The 15557-nt window shown below is 55.3% G+C and overlaps 1 protein-coding gene across 2 annotated transcripts; it reads right to left on the minus strand.

Annotated features, from left to right (window-relative positions):
• Positions 1 to 3045: 3045 nt before the first annotated feature.
• On the minus strand, positions 3046 to 15492 carry LOC116958670 (uncharacterized). Of its 2 annotated transcripts, none has more exons than XM_032981405.2 (2): positions 15261 to 15492; positions 3046 to 5539 (listed from the first exon to the last, which is right to left on the minus strand). In XM_032981405.2, exon 2 carries the CDS (start codon positions 5501 to 5503, stop codon positions 4547 to 4549), a length of 957 nt encoding a protein of 318 aa, XP_032837296.1. In that variant the 5' UTR covers positions 5504 to 5539; positions 15261 to 15492; the 3' UTR covers positions 3046 to 4546. The 2 variants fall into 2 exon arrangements, with proteins under 2 accessions (XP_032837296.1, XP_032837295.1); XM_032981404.2 differs by having other exon boundaries at positions 3046 to 5542.
• Positions 15493 to 15557: the final 65 nt, after the last annotated feature.

Raw genomic sequence — 15557 nt, forward strand, 5'->3', positions numbered from 1 at the left:
TGTTGTATTCGTTTGGTTGTTTGCTGTTTGTGTAACTGTCTAACCCCGCGGTCCGTGCCCCTTACTGGACATCTGTTTCTCCCGGATGAATACAGATTGCGATACCCAATCAGGCGTACACCGAAAGCCTCCGCCTGTCGTAGTCACGAGGTGGTGGGGTTTTAGTTGGCAGGGGACTCCACAGAGGTCACTGAAAGTCTCTGCCTGTCGTAGCCAGGAGGTGGTGGGGTTTTAGTTGGTAGGGGACTCCACAGAGGTCACTGAAAGTCTCTGCCTGTTGTAGCCAGGAGGTGGTGGGGTTTTAGTTGGTAGGGGACTCCACAGAGGTCACCGAAAGTCTCCGCCTGTCGTAGCCAGGTGGTGGGGTTTTAGTTGGCAGGGGACTCCACAGAGGTCACTGAAAGTCTCTGCCTGTCGTAGCCAGGAGGTGGTGGGGTTTTAGTTGGTAGGGGACTTCACAGAGGTCACCGAAAGTCTCTGCCTGTCGTAGCCAGCAGGTTGTGGGGTTTTAGTTGGCAGGGGACTCCACAGAGGTCACCGAAAGTCTCTGCCTGTCGTAGCCACGAGGTGGTGGGGTTTTAGTTGGTAGGGGACTCCACAGAGAGGTCACTGAAAGTCTCTGCCTGTCGTAGCCAGCAGGTGGTGGGGTTTTAGTTGGTAGGGGACTCCACAGAGGTCACCGATCGTAGCCAGGAGGTGGTGGGGTTTTAGTTGGCAGGGGACTCCACAGAGGTCACTGAAAGTCTCCGCCTGTCGTAGCCAGGAGGTGGTGGGGTTTTAGTTGGCAGGGGACTCCACAGAGGTCACTGAAAGTCTCCGCCTGTCGTAGTCACGAGGTGGTGGGGTTTTAGTTGGCAGGGGACTCCACAGAGAGGTCACTGAAAGTCTCCGCCTGTCGTAGCCAGGAGGTAGTGGGGTTTTAGTTGGCAGGGGACTCCACAGAGGTCACTGAAAGTCTCCGCCTGTCGTAGCCAGGAGGTGGTGGGGTTTTAGTTGGCAGGGGACTCCACAGAGGTCACTGAAAGTCTCCGCCTGTCGTAGTCACGAGGTGGTGGGGTTTTAGTTGGCAGGGGACTCCACAGAGAGGTCACTGAAAGTCTCCGCCTGTCGTAGCCAGGAGGTAGTGGGGTTTTAGTTGGCAGGGGACTCCACAGAGGTCACTGAAAGTCTCCGCCTGTCGTAGCCAGGAGGTGGTGGGGTTTTAGTTGGCAGGGGACTCCACAGAGGTCACTGAAAGTCTCCGCCTGTCGTAGCCAGGAGGTGGTGGGGTTTTAGTTGGCAGGGGACTCCACAGAGGTCACTGAAAGTCTCCGCCTGTCGTAGCCAGGAGGTGGTGGGGTTTTAGTTGGCAGGGGACTCCACAGAGGTCACTGAAAGTCTCCGCCTGTCGTAGTCACGAGGTGGTGGGGTTTTAGTTGGCAGGGGACTCCACAGAGAGGTCACTGAAAGTCTCCGCCTGTCGTAGCCAGGAGGTAGTGGGGTTTTAGTTGGCAGGGGACTCCACAGAGGTCACTGAAAGTCTCCGCCTGTCGTAGCCAGGAGGTGGTGGGGTTTTAGTTGGCAGGGGACTCCACAGAGGTCACTGAAAGTCTCCGCCTGTCGTAGCCAGGAGGTGGTGGGGTTTTAGTTGGCAGGGGACTCCACGGAGGTCACTGAAAGTCTCCGCCTGTCGTAGCCAGGAGGTGGTGGGGTTCTAGTTGGTAGGGGACTCCACAGAGGTCACTGAAAGTCTCCGCCTGTCGTAGTCACGAGGTGGTGGGGTTTTAGTTGGCAGGGGACTCCACAGAGGTCACTGAAAGTCTCCACCTGTCGTAGCCAGGAGGTGGTGGGGTTTTAATTGGCAGGGGACTCCACGGAGGTCACTGAAAGTCTCCGCCTGTCATAACCAGGAGGTGGTGGAAAGGTCACCGAAAGCCTCTGCCCTCTCAAAGTAGCCCAGCTTCGAGAGGCGCGTCACTCCACCCGTACGTGTTGTCATTGTGAAGGAAGACTCTGGCACTTTTGTTTGTTACCGAGGTAAGGTCTTTATTTGACGGCACGGGTCCACAGCTTCGCCCCCGCTCTGTCGCTCTCTCCGCCTCTCTAACCTCTTCCTGGCTGCGCACCTCATCACACTCCGTCTCCACCAATAATTTCTTGCCCTCACCTGGCCTAACCGTCTCACCTGACGCTCACTCACCCACCCACCTCACCTACCCCACTCATCCACCCCCACACCCACGCGCCCCTCACCCACCCCCCTCACCCATCCACCTCACCCACCCGCCCCTCACACACCCCCCTCACCCATCCACCTCACCCACCATACCCACCCACCACACCCACCATACCCACCCACCACACCCACCATACCCACCCACCACACCCACCACACCCACCTCACCCACCCCACCTCACCTACCACACTCACCCACCCACTCACCCATCTCACCCACCTAAATCATCCACCCCACCCACTCACCCACCTCACTCACCCACCCACCTCACCCACCCACCTCACCCACCCATCTCACCCACCCATCTCACCCACCCATCTCACCCACCCATCTCACCCACCCACTCACCCCACGTCACCCACTCTTTTACCCTCTTCCTGGCTGCGCACCTCATCACCTCTTGCCCTCACCTGGCCTAACCGTCCCACCTGACGCTCGCCAAACCCTCCCGGGGCTCTTTTTCCCCTCTTGAGCGCTCCCCGGCCAATCCGCTCGGCCCCGCCGTGCCACGACCAAATCGGGTGCGTGGAGCGTTCGCTCTTCCGCCGTCTCAGTCGCTCCTCGCTCCAGGGATCGCGCGGGACAATCGCCGCGCGCCGTAATTGACGCGTCGAGTTGAGCCGAGTCTCGTCAAGGAACTGCGGATCGTCGGCAAGCGCCGGCGTCCTTGCAACGGCGGCCGCGGCGTTCAGTGGCGGCTTGCGGCCGAGTCGCCGACCGAAGGCGGCGGCGGCGGGGGATGGGTCGCCGCATCGTCGCCGCCGGGATGCTGCGATGCACTTTTACATCTACACTGAAACACCTACAACTGCTTGTTAAGTTTGTTCCCCCCCCCCCCCCGCCGCACCACCGATTAGCGACGCTCGGCTCACGTACGGCGCGAAAAAAGTTCGACGTACAGTACATACAGAGAAAAAAAAAGACCCCCCCCCGTATAGCTTGGAACGGACTGTTAGCGAGCGCCTACGAAGGCCGGCACGGCACACGAGGGGGTGGGTGGCCAGCACCACGCCCGGCCGCCTTTGTCTCCCCGGCGGCGATGTTCACTACACACCGCACCGGGTGCTCAGTTGAGGCTGAGCCGACCTAGGGGAGGCCCAGGCCCGGTTCAGATAATCGTCACCGGTGGTGTTGGCCGTGAGCGGGAATCGAACCCGGGTCGCTGGGTTCGTCGCGCGGCGTAGCGCTAACCTCTACACTACTGCTACACACACACATACACAACAACAACAACCACCGCGGCGCTTGTGCCAGGCTAGGTGCACGTTCAGGCCACGTGAAGTGTCGAACGCCCGCCGGCCCGGAGTTCACGGGGCAGACCCAGCAGGTGTACACACACAGACAGACACGTGTATACAAACAAACAGCCTGGAAACGTCGCCGCTGTGTTCCCGGAAAACAGACCTCACTGGGTAAACCGTGACCACGAGATGGGACCACGAGATGGGACCACGAGATGGGACCACGAGATGGGACCACGAGATGGGACCACGAGATGGGACCACGAGATGGGACCACGAGCCGTGACGCGAGATTCCGCAGGAGGTCACAGGTTCGATCCCGACCCTGACTGACGCCTGCCGTAAATGTAGAGTCTGCGTGTCTCTCCCTCCTCTCATCATCACGGTGGCGACGAGATGTGAACTGCCTCGCCTGGTATGCAGGAGGTCGTGGGTTCGATCCCGGAAGGCCCCCCCCTCCCCCCCGTACAGGCTGTAGTAACGAGACTGTAGGGGCAAGTGCTGTTGGCGAGCAAGCTGTGAAGGCCGGTACGGCACACGAGGGGTAGGGTGGCCAAAACCACGCACGGCCGCCTTTGTCTCCCCAGTGGCGATGCTTACACATCGCACCAGGTACTCATTTGAGGCTGAGTCGACTTAGGAGAGGAGGCCCAGGACCGGTTTAGGTAATTGTCACCTGGTGTTGGCCATGATCCGGAATAGACCTCTGGTCTCTGCCGGGTTCATAGAGAAGATCTCTAACCGCATCACCACCGCTCACCACGCACGCACGCACGCAACCACACACAAAGACACGCACACACCCACACACAGAGACCTGGCGCTCACAAAACACGAGACCGACTGCGGGTGACGCACACACACACGCACCCAAACACGAACCCGCACACACACGCACGCACGCACGCACCCAAATACGAACCCGCACACACACGCGCACACACGCGCACACACGCGCACACACGCACCCAAACACGAACCCGCGCACACACACACGCACCCAAACACGAACCCACACGCACACACGCACGCACCAAAACACGAAACCCGCGCACACACGCGCACACGCACGCCCGGACCAATTCCGCCTCACGGAGTTTCCGCCGCGTGGCTCCGCTTGTGCGCGTGCAGCGCCCCCGAGCGTGCGAACGCCTTGCCGCACTCGCCGCACGCGTACGGCCTCTCGCCAGTGTGCACCATCTTGTGCGTGTGCAGCGCCCCCGAGCGGGCGAACGCCTCGCCGCACACGCCGCACGCGTACGGCCTCTCGCCCGTGTGCGCCCTCTCGTGAACGCGCAGGCCAACGCGGTCGGCGAACGCCTCGCCGCACTCGGCGCACGCGTGCGGCCGCTCGCCCGAGTGCAGCCGGCCGTGCGCGACGAGGTTGTCCGAGCGGGCGAACGCCCTGCCGCACTCGGCGCACGCGTACGGCCGCTCCCCCGTGTGCGTCCGCCGGTGCGTCAGCAGCGCCCCCGAGCGCGCGAACGCCCTGCCGCACTCGCCGCACGCGTACGGCCGCTCGCCCGTGTGCGTCCGGCCGTGGGCGCGGAGGCTCCCCGAGCGGGCGAACGTCTTGCCGCACTCGGCGCAGCCGTGCGGGCGCTCGCCCGTGTGCGTCCGCTGGTGGCCTCGGAGGTAGTCGGCGCGGGCGAACTCCGCGCCGCAGTCGACGCACTGGAAGAGCACCTCGCGCGCGTGGATCCTCCGGTGGGCGACGAGGCCCTCGGCCTGCGCGAACGCCATGTCGCACATGGTGCACTTGTGGGGCCTCTCGCGGGCGTGCGACGCCTCGTGGCGGCGCAGCGCCTCGGCGTCGACCAGCACCTTGCCGCACTCGGCGCACTTGCGCGACTCGGCCGCGTCGTGCGTCGCCTGGTGGCCGATGAGGACGCTCACCGTGTCCGCGCCGTACGGGCAGTGGGGACACCGGTACACGACGGGCTCGGTGCGGCCCGCGTGGCGCTTCATGTGGTCCTCCAGGGCGGGCAGGCTGACCACCACCCAGTTGCAGACCGGGCAGCAGATCCTCTTCACCTCTTTGTTCATTTTTTTTTGGGTCCGGGGCCTCGGCTTTGGCGGACGCTGCTGGGGGGGGGGGGGCAGCGGTGGAGCGGGTGGGGGGGGGCACACACGGAGCGAGGCACGCGAGAGGAGGAGGATTAGGAAAACGAAAAAGTGCCCGCCAAATGGCCGCGAATACACAGGGGGAGAAACTACAAAAAAACTAAAAAAAAACATCAACAAAAACGAAAACAACAACAATTGTTATACAGGGTGTTTCGAAAAAATGGACCCGATTTGAAATCGCTATATCTTTGCAACCACGAACCGCCCATGAATAAAACTCTTACCACTTGAAAGGGCGGGGCATAGAGAGGGCGGGGCGCAGAGAGGGCGGCGCGCAGAGAGGGCGGGGCGTAGAGAGGGCGGGGCGTAGAGAGGGCGGGGCGCAGAGAGGGCGGGGCATACAGAGGGCAGGGCGCAGAGAGGGCGGGGCGTAGAGTTTCAAATGATGACCGCTCCATGCCTCTCCCAACACACAAACAGCCCCTAGCCTCAGTCATTCTCTAGATCAGGGGTCGGGAACCTATGGCTCGCGAGCCAGATGTGGCTCTTTTGATGATTGCATATGGCTCGCAGATAAAACAAAATATTCTCACTTGTTTTAATCCATCCATCGATTTTTCACTGCGCATGTCCTGTTCAGGGCTGCAGGAGCAATTGTCCATTATTTTAATTGGATGATACTGGCCTACGTTTGCCGTTGCTGGGTAAAACAGGTAAACGCCCCCTTTTGAATCAGTCTGAGACTGCGTCTGCTCGGTCATTAGCTCAAAGCTAACCCTTCGACGAAGAAGATGGCGAAAAGAAAAAAAGACGACGAGTATCGTACATTTCAGGACGAATGGACCGAAGAATTCGCCTTTGTGGAGAGAGCGGGTTCTGCGGTGTGTCTAATTTGCAATGACAAAATTACATCGTTGAAACGGTCGAATGTAAAGCGGCACTTCGACACGCGCCACGCTACCTTTGCATCAAAATACCCTGCGGGAGACAGCAGAAAGAAAGCGTGCTAAGAGCTTCTGAGCAGGGTGCAAGCTAGCCAGCAGCAACTCCGCGTATGGACCCGGCAAGGTGACTATAATTCGGCTAGCTTTGCTGGTTCTTTAGCAATAGTGAGGAACGGAAAACCATTCACAGATGGCGAGTATGCTAAAACGTTCATGCTGGATGTAGCCAATGAACTTTTTGATGATCTTCCGAACAAAAACAAGATAATCAAACGGATACAAGACATGCCTCTGTCGGCAAGAACTGTTCATGATCGTACCATCGTGATGGCAAACAAAGTGGAGGAAACGCAAGTGAAGGACATAAATGCAGCGCCGTTCTTTTCTCTGGCTTTGGATGAGTCAACAGACGTGAGCCATTTGTCGCAGTTCAGCGTGATTGCAAGATATGCTGTTGGTGACACACTGCGCGAAGAAAGTCTTGCTGTTCTGCCATTAAAAGGGTCCACAAGAGGTGAGGATTTATTCAAGTCTTTCATGGAGTTTGCTCAAGAAAAAAGTCTACCTATGGATAAACTTCTCTCAGTGTGTACTGATGGTGCTCCGTGTATGGTGGGGAAAAACAAAGGATTTGTGGCGCTTCTCCGTGAACATGAAAATAGACCCATCCTAAGTTTCCATTGCATTATACACCAGGAGGCACTTTGTGCTCAGATGTGTGACAGGCAGTTTGGCGAAGTGATGTCGCTGGTCATTCGTGTGATCAACTTTATTGTTGCCCGAGCCTTAAATGATCGCCAGTTTAAAACACTGCTGGATGAAGTTGTAAATAACTATCCTGGTCTGCTTTTGCACAGCAATGTGCGTTGGTTGTCAAGAGGGAAGGTGCTTAGCCGTTTTGCGGCTTGCCTGAACGAAATCCGGACTTTCCTTGAAATGAAAGGCGTCGGGCATCCTGAGCTAGCCGACACCGAGTGGCTCCTCAAGTTTTACTATCTCGTAGATCTGACTGAACATCTGAACCAGCTCAATGTGAAAATGCAAGGCATTGGAAATACAGTGTTATCCCTTCAACAAGCTGTATTTGCTTTTGAAAACAAGCTGGAGCTTTTCATCACGGATCTTGAAACAGGTCGTTTACTACATTTTGAAAAACTGAGCCAATTTAACGATGCATGCACAGCAAGTGAGCCCATTCAAAACCTTGATCTCCACCAGCTAGCTGGCTGCACATCCAGTCTCCTACAATCCTTCAAAGCACGCTTTGGAGAATTTCGTGAGCACACTCGTCTTTTTAAGTTCATCACCCATCCAAACGAGTGTTCACTGAACACAGCCGACCTGAATTACATCCCTGGTGTCTCCGTCAGAGATTTTGAAGCAGAAGTGGCTGACCTGAAGGCCTCAGACATGTGGGTGAATAAGTTCAAGTCACTGAATGAAGATTTGGAAAGAATCACACGACAGAAAGCGGAGTTGGCGAGCAAGCACATGTGGACAGAAATGAAAAAACTCCAACCCGAAGACCAGCTGATTCTCAAAACTTGGAACGCGCTTCCTGTCACATACCACACACTGCAGCGTGTGAGTATTGCTGTATTGACCATGTTTGGATCTACGTATGCATGTGAGCAGTCATTCTCACATCTTAAAAACATCAAGTCCAACCTACGATCACGTTTATCGGATGAAAGCCTCAACGCTTGCATGAAGCTTAACCTCACCAAGTACCAACCCGACTACAAAGACATCAGCAAATCCATGCAGCACCAGAAGTCGCATTAATGGTGAGTGTTATAACAACATTATTTAAAAGAATAAATTCAGAGGCTTATTATACTGACATTTAGTTGAATTCACTTTTAAAATATATTATATGGCTCTCACTGAAATAAATTTCCAATTTTTTTGCTTTCATGGCTCTCTTAGTCAAAAAGGTTCCCGACCCCTGCTCTAGATGGTGACCCCAGTGAACAAACAGCCCCTAGTCTCAGCCATTCTCTAGATGGTGACCCTAGTGAACAAACAGCCCCTAGCCTCAGTCATTCTCTAGATGGTGACCCCAGTTAACAAACAGCCCCTAGCCTCAGTCATTCTCTAGATGGTAACCCCAGCGCACAAACAGCCCCTAGCCTCAGTCATTCTCTAGATGGTGACCCCAGTTAACACAAACAGCCCCTAGCCTCAGTCATTCTCTAGATGGTGACCCCAGGGAACACAAACAGCCCCTAGCCTCAGTCATTCTCTAGATGGTGACCCCAGTGAACAAACAGCCCCTAGTCTCAGTCATTCTCTAGATGGTGACCCCAGTGAACACAAACAGCCCCTAGCCTCAGTCATTCTCTAGATGGTGACCCCAGTGAACAAACAGCCCCTAGCCTCAGTCATTCTGTAGATGGTGACCCCAGTGAACACATACAGCCCCTAGCCTCAGTCATTCTCTATATGGTGACCCCAGCACACAAACAGCCCCTAGCCTCAGTCATTCTCTAGATGGTGACCCCAGTGCACAAACAGCCCCTAGCCTCAGCCATTCGCCAGACAACACCGCCTCAACGTTGGACAGGTCGCACGGGACCCCAAGACTTGGTGCTACACTCTTGGCCCCCAAGATCACCCCCCAGACATCGCCACACCCTGCGACTTTTTCTTGTGGGGATACGTCAAAGACGGTGGTGTTTTTGTGCCACCATTAGCGACTAATCTGGATGACCTCAAATAAGTAATATTTAAAAAATACTTTTTTTTAAACACGCTTTAATGAAATGTACCCTACTAGTAATGGCAGAACTCCACGACTCCAGGAAGTGGCCCCGAAGCTCGCCACAATGTCAGTTGACCGTGGACAATTATACCCAAGCCGAAACATAAAAAATTAAAAATGTTACATTTTTTTTATATTTTTAATGATAGAATATAGTATTGTCATCATTATAACATAAGTATACCAGGTTTGCAGTTGATACCACATCGGCAAGTGGGTTAAAATTGAGTTACAAGATTTGAGGATACAACAACAACACCAACAGACAGCGAGTTAAATAAAAGCGCGTGAAATAAAATTTGAATCACGGCAGCGGCGACTTCAGCGGAAGGGAAGACGCTTTGAGAGGCGTTTGGGACGAATTCAACGATCGTCTCGATCTTCTTTGGTTCTTTCGGTACAGTCACGTAGAATGAGAATAAAATAATAAATCGATAAAATAAAATAACACATTTATTTTATTCTCATTGTACGTGGTGGTGACTTTACCGAAAGAACCAAAGAAGATGAATCCTTGCAGTCACGAAAGCTTTAAATTGAAAGATTGTCTCGATGTTGTCCGTACAGCAGGTGGAGGGCACACAGAGAATTTACAAAATGACTAGCTTTACTATCCGGCTTCGCCACGCCCGGCCGCCTTTGTCTCCCCAGTGGCGATGTTCACACCACAACAGTTACTCGTTTGAGGCCGAGTCTACCTAGGGGAGGCCCAGGACCAGTTCAAATAATCGTCACCGGTGGTGGCCGTGAGCGGGAATCGAACTCGGGTTGCCGGGTTCGTAGCGCAGAGTAGCGCTACACCGCTACACTACAATGCGTTACGCTTCCACACACACACACAGACACACCTAGACACACACACCTAGACACACACACATAGACACACACACACACATAGACACACACAGACATCGCGCTAACCACTACACTACAATGCGTTACGCTTCCACACACACACAGACACACCTAGACAACAACAACCGCCATTCGCCACTAAGTGGCGGTAACGTCACCACGACGCTTGTGCCAGGCTATGTGCACCCTGAGGCCACGTGAAGTGTCGAACGCCCGCTGGCAGGTCACGGGGCAGACCCAGGTGCCACGGGTCGACTGACTGAGATGACTGGCTGATGCACCACCTGTGCCCCCTACTGTGCCAACCTGCTGTGCTTTAGCCACCCGGCGCTCCGCTCGTTGTTCTGAGCGTCGCTCCTCCACCCTCCGTTGTTGTTGGAGGGCGACTACCTCCAACTGCCCAATAGCATCCTTCACGAGCCTCCTCCACAGAGGCCGATCTTGACACCGCTAGTACCAGTCATCGGCAAGTCCACTCAGCTCCACGTCCTCCTGTACCACATCACTCCAGCTCTTCTCTAGCCCGTGCCGCGCCCGCTTAGCCCCCTCAATCCGGCCGAACAAAAGCTGTTTTGGCATGCGGTGGCTGGGCATGCGGGTTACATGACCCAGCCATCGCAGCCTTCCCCGCCGGAGGAGCTCACCGATGGGACCTTGCCCAGATTTTTCAAGGATTTGTGAGCTCCTCACACAATCCAGTCTGGTTAAACCCAGGAGGGATCATAGGCAGGCCAGCCTAAATGTTTCTAACCGGCGAAGATGTTCCATTAGGGGGGTCCACGTTTCGCAAGCGTAGAGAAGGGAGGGAATGACCGTGGCCGAGAAGACCTGAAGCTTAGTGCGGAGCGACAGACCAGGTAGCTTCCACACAGCGTTACGCAACCGATGAAAAGATATTGCCGCTCGACTGATTCGGAGTGAGACCTCTGCTGTTAAACTGGAGCCAGTCATAAGCACACTGCCCAGGTATGGGAAACTCTCCACTCTCTCCACAACTGCCCCATCACCGATTGGGAGTTGTGGGGGTGGAGTGTCCGATGGTACAAAATACCCAGGCAGGTGCTTAGTTTTGGTGAGGCTGATGGTAAGGCCCCACCTCTTAGTGGCACGCTCCAGTCTCAGCAGCAGCGTCTCCAACTCCTCCTCTGAATGAGCAGCTATTCCAAATCATCAGCATACATAACGTGGTTGAGCAATAGGGAGCCATCCCTTGACCGCACCCGGGAGTCAATCAGCCTCCCATTATATCTGTACCATATGGAGATTCCCCCGGTACAGCTATTGAAGGCTTCACGAACTACGTGGTCAAAATAGATGTTAAATAATGTGGGAGCCAGAGGACATCCCTGTCGCACCCCAAGGTTAACAGGGAATGGCTCTGACTCCCGGCCACCTAGTTTTACCCGGGCCCGCTCACCATCATGAAGGTCCTTAATGATCGTGAGCAGAGGGTCAGGTACTCCAAAAGCACGAAGAACAACCCAGAGCCCAGGCCTACTGATGGTATCATAGGCCTTGACCGGGTCAATAAAGCAGAGATGTAGGTCTTGTTGGAATTCCCTACACCCCTGCTGTAGCAGACGGACAGAAAATATGGCATCTGTGCAGGACCGCCCTTTCCTGAAACCGCATTGGGGCTCCGCAAGCCTCTCCTCAGCGTGCCTGGCAAGGCGATGTTGAATAATCCTTGCCAGGACCTTTCCCGGCACACTGAGGAGTGAGATGCCCCTGTAGTTGTTACAGTCTGTGCGGTCCCCCTTCTTAAAAAGGGGGACCACCAGGGCATCCTTCCAATCCTGTGGAACCCGTCCAGTGGTCCAGACTGTTGTTATGATGTCATATAGGGCAGTCTGTGCACAAACGCCACCCTCCCTCAGCATTTCGCTTGGGAGATCACCTCTGCCCGCTGCCTTTCCTGGTCTCAGACTCCGGATCGCCTTTAGTACTTCCTCAACAGATGGCACCTCAGCAAGCGACTCACAGGGGGTGACTTCTTCCAATATTTGAGGCACCGCAGCCTCAGCAGGGTCATCCTCACTTTGTGCCACGATGTTTTCCTGGCTGAGGGATTTTCCCTCCCCCACGACCTCACAGAAATGCTCAGCAAATCTGCAAACCTGTTCCTGGGGGTCGGAGATTGGGTCACCGTTTTTTCCCCTAATGATGGTAATAGGTGTGGCACTGCAGATTACTTTTTTGATGGAGTTAACTAGAGATTTGTGATCACGGGCCACTGAGGCAGACTCCATCTCCTCAGCAACCCCCGACCACCACCCATCCTTGCAGCGCCTCACGGCTCTCCGAACCTCCGAGCGAAGGCTGCGGTAAGCCTCCTCATTCTCTGACGTGGGATTCTGTAGCCGATGACAGTGGGCCTGTCGCTTTTTCTCAACCATCCTGAACACCTCCTCTGTCAGCCAGGGTCTCTGGGGAGGTCTGGACCGCGTACCCAAAGCAGCCATTGCAGCTGCATGAGTCACAGTCCTAAACCTCGCCAATTTACCCTCGACATCAGCAGGAGTTGGGGACGATGGCAATCCCAGCCGCAAGCGATGATGAAATTCTCGCTTGCAACTTTCATCAGATAACTGAGACCAGGCCACTTTAGGTTGGAATGGGGTCCTGGGTGTACACCCACCACCGGAGTGGAAGAATGGCAGGCGCATCTTACAGATGACTAGTCGATGGTCAGAGCGCAGATCAGCTCCACGGTAGGTCCTGGTGTCAAGGACATGGGCTCACATCCGCTGGTCCGTCACTATGTAGTCCAGCAGATGTTCTTGCTTGGACCCGGCATGCATCCTTGATGTTGTGTGGATGCGCCGATGCCGAAACAGCGTGTTGGTAATTACAAGCTCATGGGCTGCACAAAAATCTAGCAGCCTCCTACCGTTGTTATTGAGCTGATCTGGCCCATGCCCTCCAATCACTCCAGACCAGGTGCCAGTATCATGACCAACTCGGGCATTGAAGTCACCCAACATGATGACTCTATCCCGAGGGGCCACTTTAGCCAGCACCTGTGACAGGAGGTCATAGAAGGCATCTGACTCATCGGCTTTGCCTGCATCCCTCCACGGATGTTCATCTTCGGTGGGGGCATAAGTAACCACGACCACCATTCCTCGCCTCCGGTTCATGGGAAGGCGAGCCCAAAGTAGCCTGGGACTTAGAGCTTCCCACACCTCACCGCCACGCTCCCACGCCCCCTTCATTTTTTTGTTCAAAAGAAGAGCCACACCCTGTTGTTTGGCAATCTGCTACCCCGAGTAGAGGACTGTCCACCCCTCATGGTGGCAGGAGCCAGAGCCGGTCCACCGGACCTCCTGAATGCCACACAGATCCAGGCGGTACCGGTCCAGCTCCCGACAGAGGAGTGGCAGCCTCTCCTCCGCAGTGAGCGTTCGAACATTCCACGTGGCCACCCGTAGTGGCTTTTCGTTGTTTCTGGAAGAGCCCCGAGGGTAGATATTCAATCTCCTGGCTCCGCCAATTGGGGTTTGGCCAGGAGACGTCATAGACGCCTCGCCCCCCGGGGCCTCCGGCACAAGCTTATTAGTTACATATTTCAGTTTAACTCGTGGTTTAGTGGTAATTAATTGAAGGTGGAGGGGTTACCAGCCCCTCGCACCCGTCCAGAGCCCCCGTTTAGCCCCTGTGGTGGACACATTTGCCATGAGGGGAGGAGCCAATCAAAATTGGACCTCCCCCCACAGCACTGTCCACGACAGAGTTGCCTGTCCGGCACCGCGAGGAGGTAGGGGGTTGTTTTGCACATAGACACACACACACATAGACACACACAGACATCGCGCGAACCACTACACTACAATGCGTTACGCTTCCACACACATACAGACACATACACAGCGTGCTAACCACTACACTACAATGCGTTACGCTTCCACATGCGCGGGTCACGTGACAGATTTGACGTCACAGCTCACTTGCCATGCAAAAAAAGCATTATTGAGCCCCCCCCCCCCCCAAAAAAAAGGTGTATTTGTATAATTTTTGCATGGTGTACAGTCTGGAAAGTACCTGCATGGCAAATTCCAAGTTTGTTGCATGTCGGGAAGTACGCTAAATATTTTGAACAGACGCACTTAATCACAACTTTGCCTTTTATATACATGTAGATAAGTAAAACTTGATAACTCATTAAAACCGTTTGTAACTTTTTTTGTGCACTTGCAACACGTTGCCGTCGTGAAATAAACTGCTTTGAAATTGTGTCCATCCTTTTAAAAACACCCTGTACTTTTTTTTACAGGGCTAACAACAAATCAAATTCAGCGTCCACAAATGAAATAAAATTTCACTTCATCTCTGGAGGCCTGTTTAGTACAAAGACAAAGCTCCCCCGTATAGCCTCTAGCAGGCTGTTGGGGCAAGTGCTGTTAGTAGTAGCGAGTAGCAGCAGCACCTATACACAGACAAAGGTCACCCGTGTAGCCTCTAGCAGGCTGTAGGGGCAAGTGCTGTTATTAGTAGCGAGTAGCAGCAGCACCTTTACACAGACAAAAGTCACCCGTGTAGCCTCTAGCAAGCTGTAGGGGCAAGTGCTGTTAGTATTAGTGAGTAGCAGCAGCACCTATACACAGACAAAGGTCACCCGTGTAGCCTCTAGCAGGCTGCAGGGGCAAGTGCTGTTAGTATTAGTGAGTAGCAGCAGCACCTATACACAGGTGCTGCTGCAGCAGCGCCTATGAAGCCCGCCACTGTGACAGAGGGGTGGGTGGCCAGCACCACCAACGCCCGGCCGCCTTTGTCTCTCCCCCAGTGGCGACCTCTACCACACCACACCACCACCACACACACCACCACCACACCACCCACCACACCACCACCACCACACCACCCACCACCACCACCACACACACCACACACCACCACCACACCACCACACACCACCACACCACCACCACACCACCCACCACACACCACCACCACCGCCACCACCAACACACACCACCACCACACACACCACCACCACCACACCACCCACCACCACCACACACACCACCACCACAGCACCCACCACCACCACACCACCACCACCACCCCCACCACCACACCACCACACACCGCCACCGCAACCACCACCACCACCGCTCCCCCCGGACTCACACAAAGACGAAGGTGCCCACCCCACAACCGGGTATAGCCTCACCAGAATGTCGGGGGCAAGCGCTTTTACGAAGGGCCCCGGCCGCCTTTGTCTCTCTGCCAGTGACGACGATTTACCCCACTCGCTACACGCAACGCCGCACGAGGTAACTCGTTTGAGGCCGAGTCTACCTAGGGGGCGGCCGAACTCACGGACCGCTTGCCCGCTCCCTCCTCTGGTCAGCTCTCGTATGTGACGTCACTTCCGTCCCCCCCACACGCACGCCCCCATCACGTGACGTCATCTCCGCAAAACGGAGGGCGCGCGAGTGACGTCATCCACGAGAGGATCCACACGCGG

This window comes from Petromyzon marinus, chromosome 80, assembly GCF_048934315.1.
Source record: "Petromyzon marinus isolate PM22_M1 ecotype Great Lakes invasive population chromosome 80, UKy_Petmar_22M1.pri1.0, whole genome shotgun sequence".
NCBI classification, from domain to species: Eukaryota; Metazoa; Chordata; class Hyperoartia; order Petromyzontiformes; family Petromyzontidae; genus Petromyzon; species Petromyzon marinus.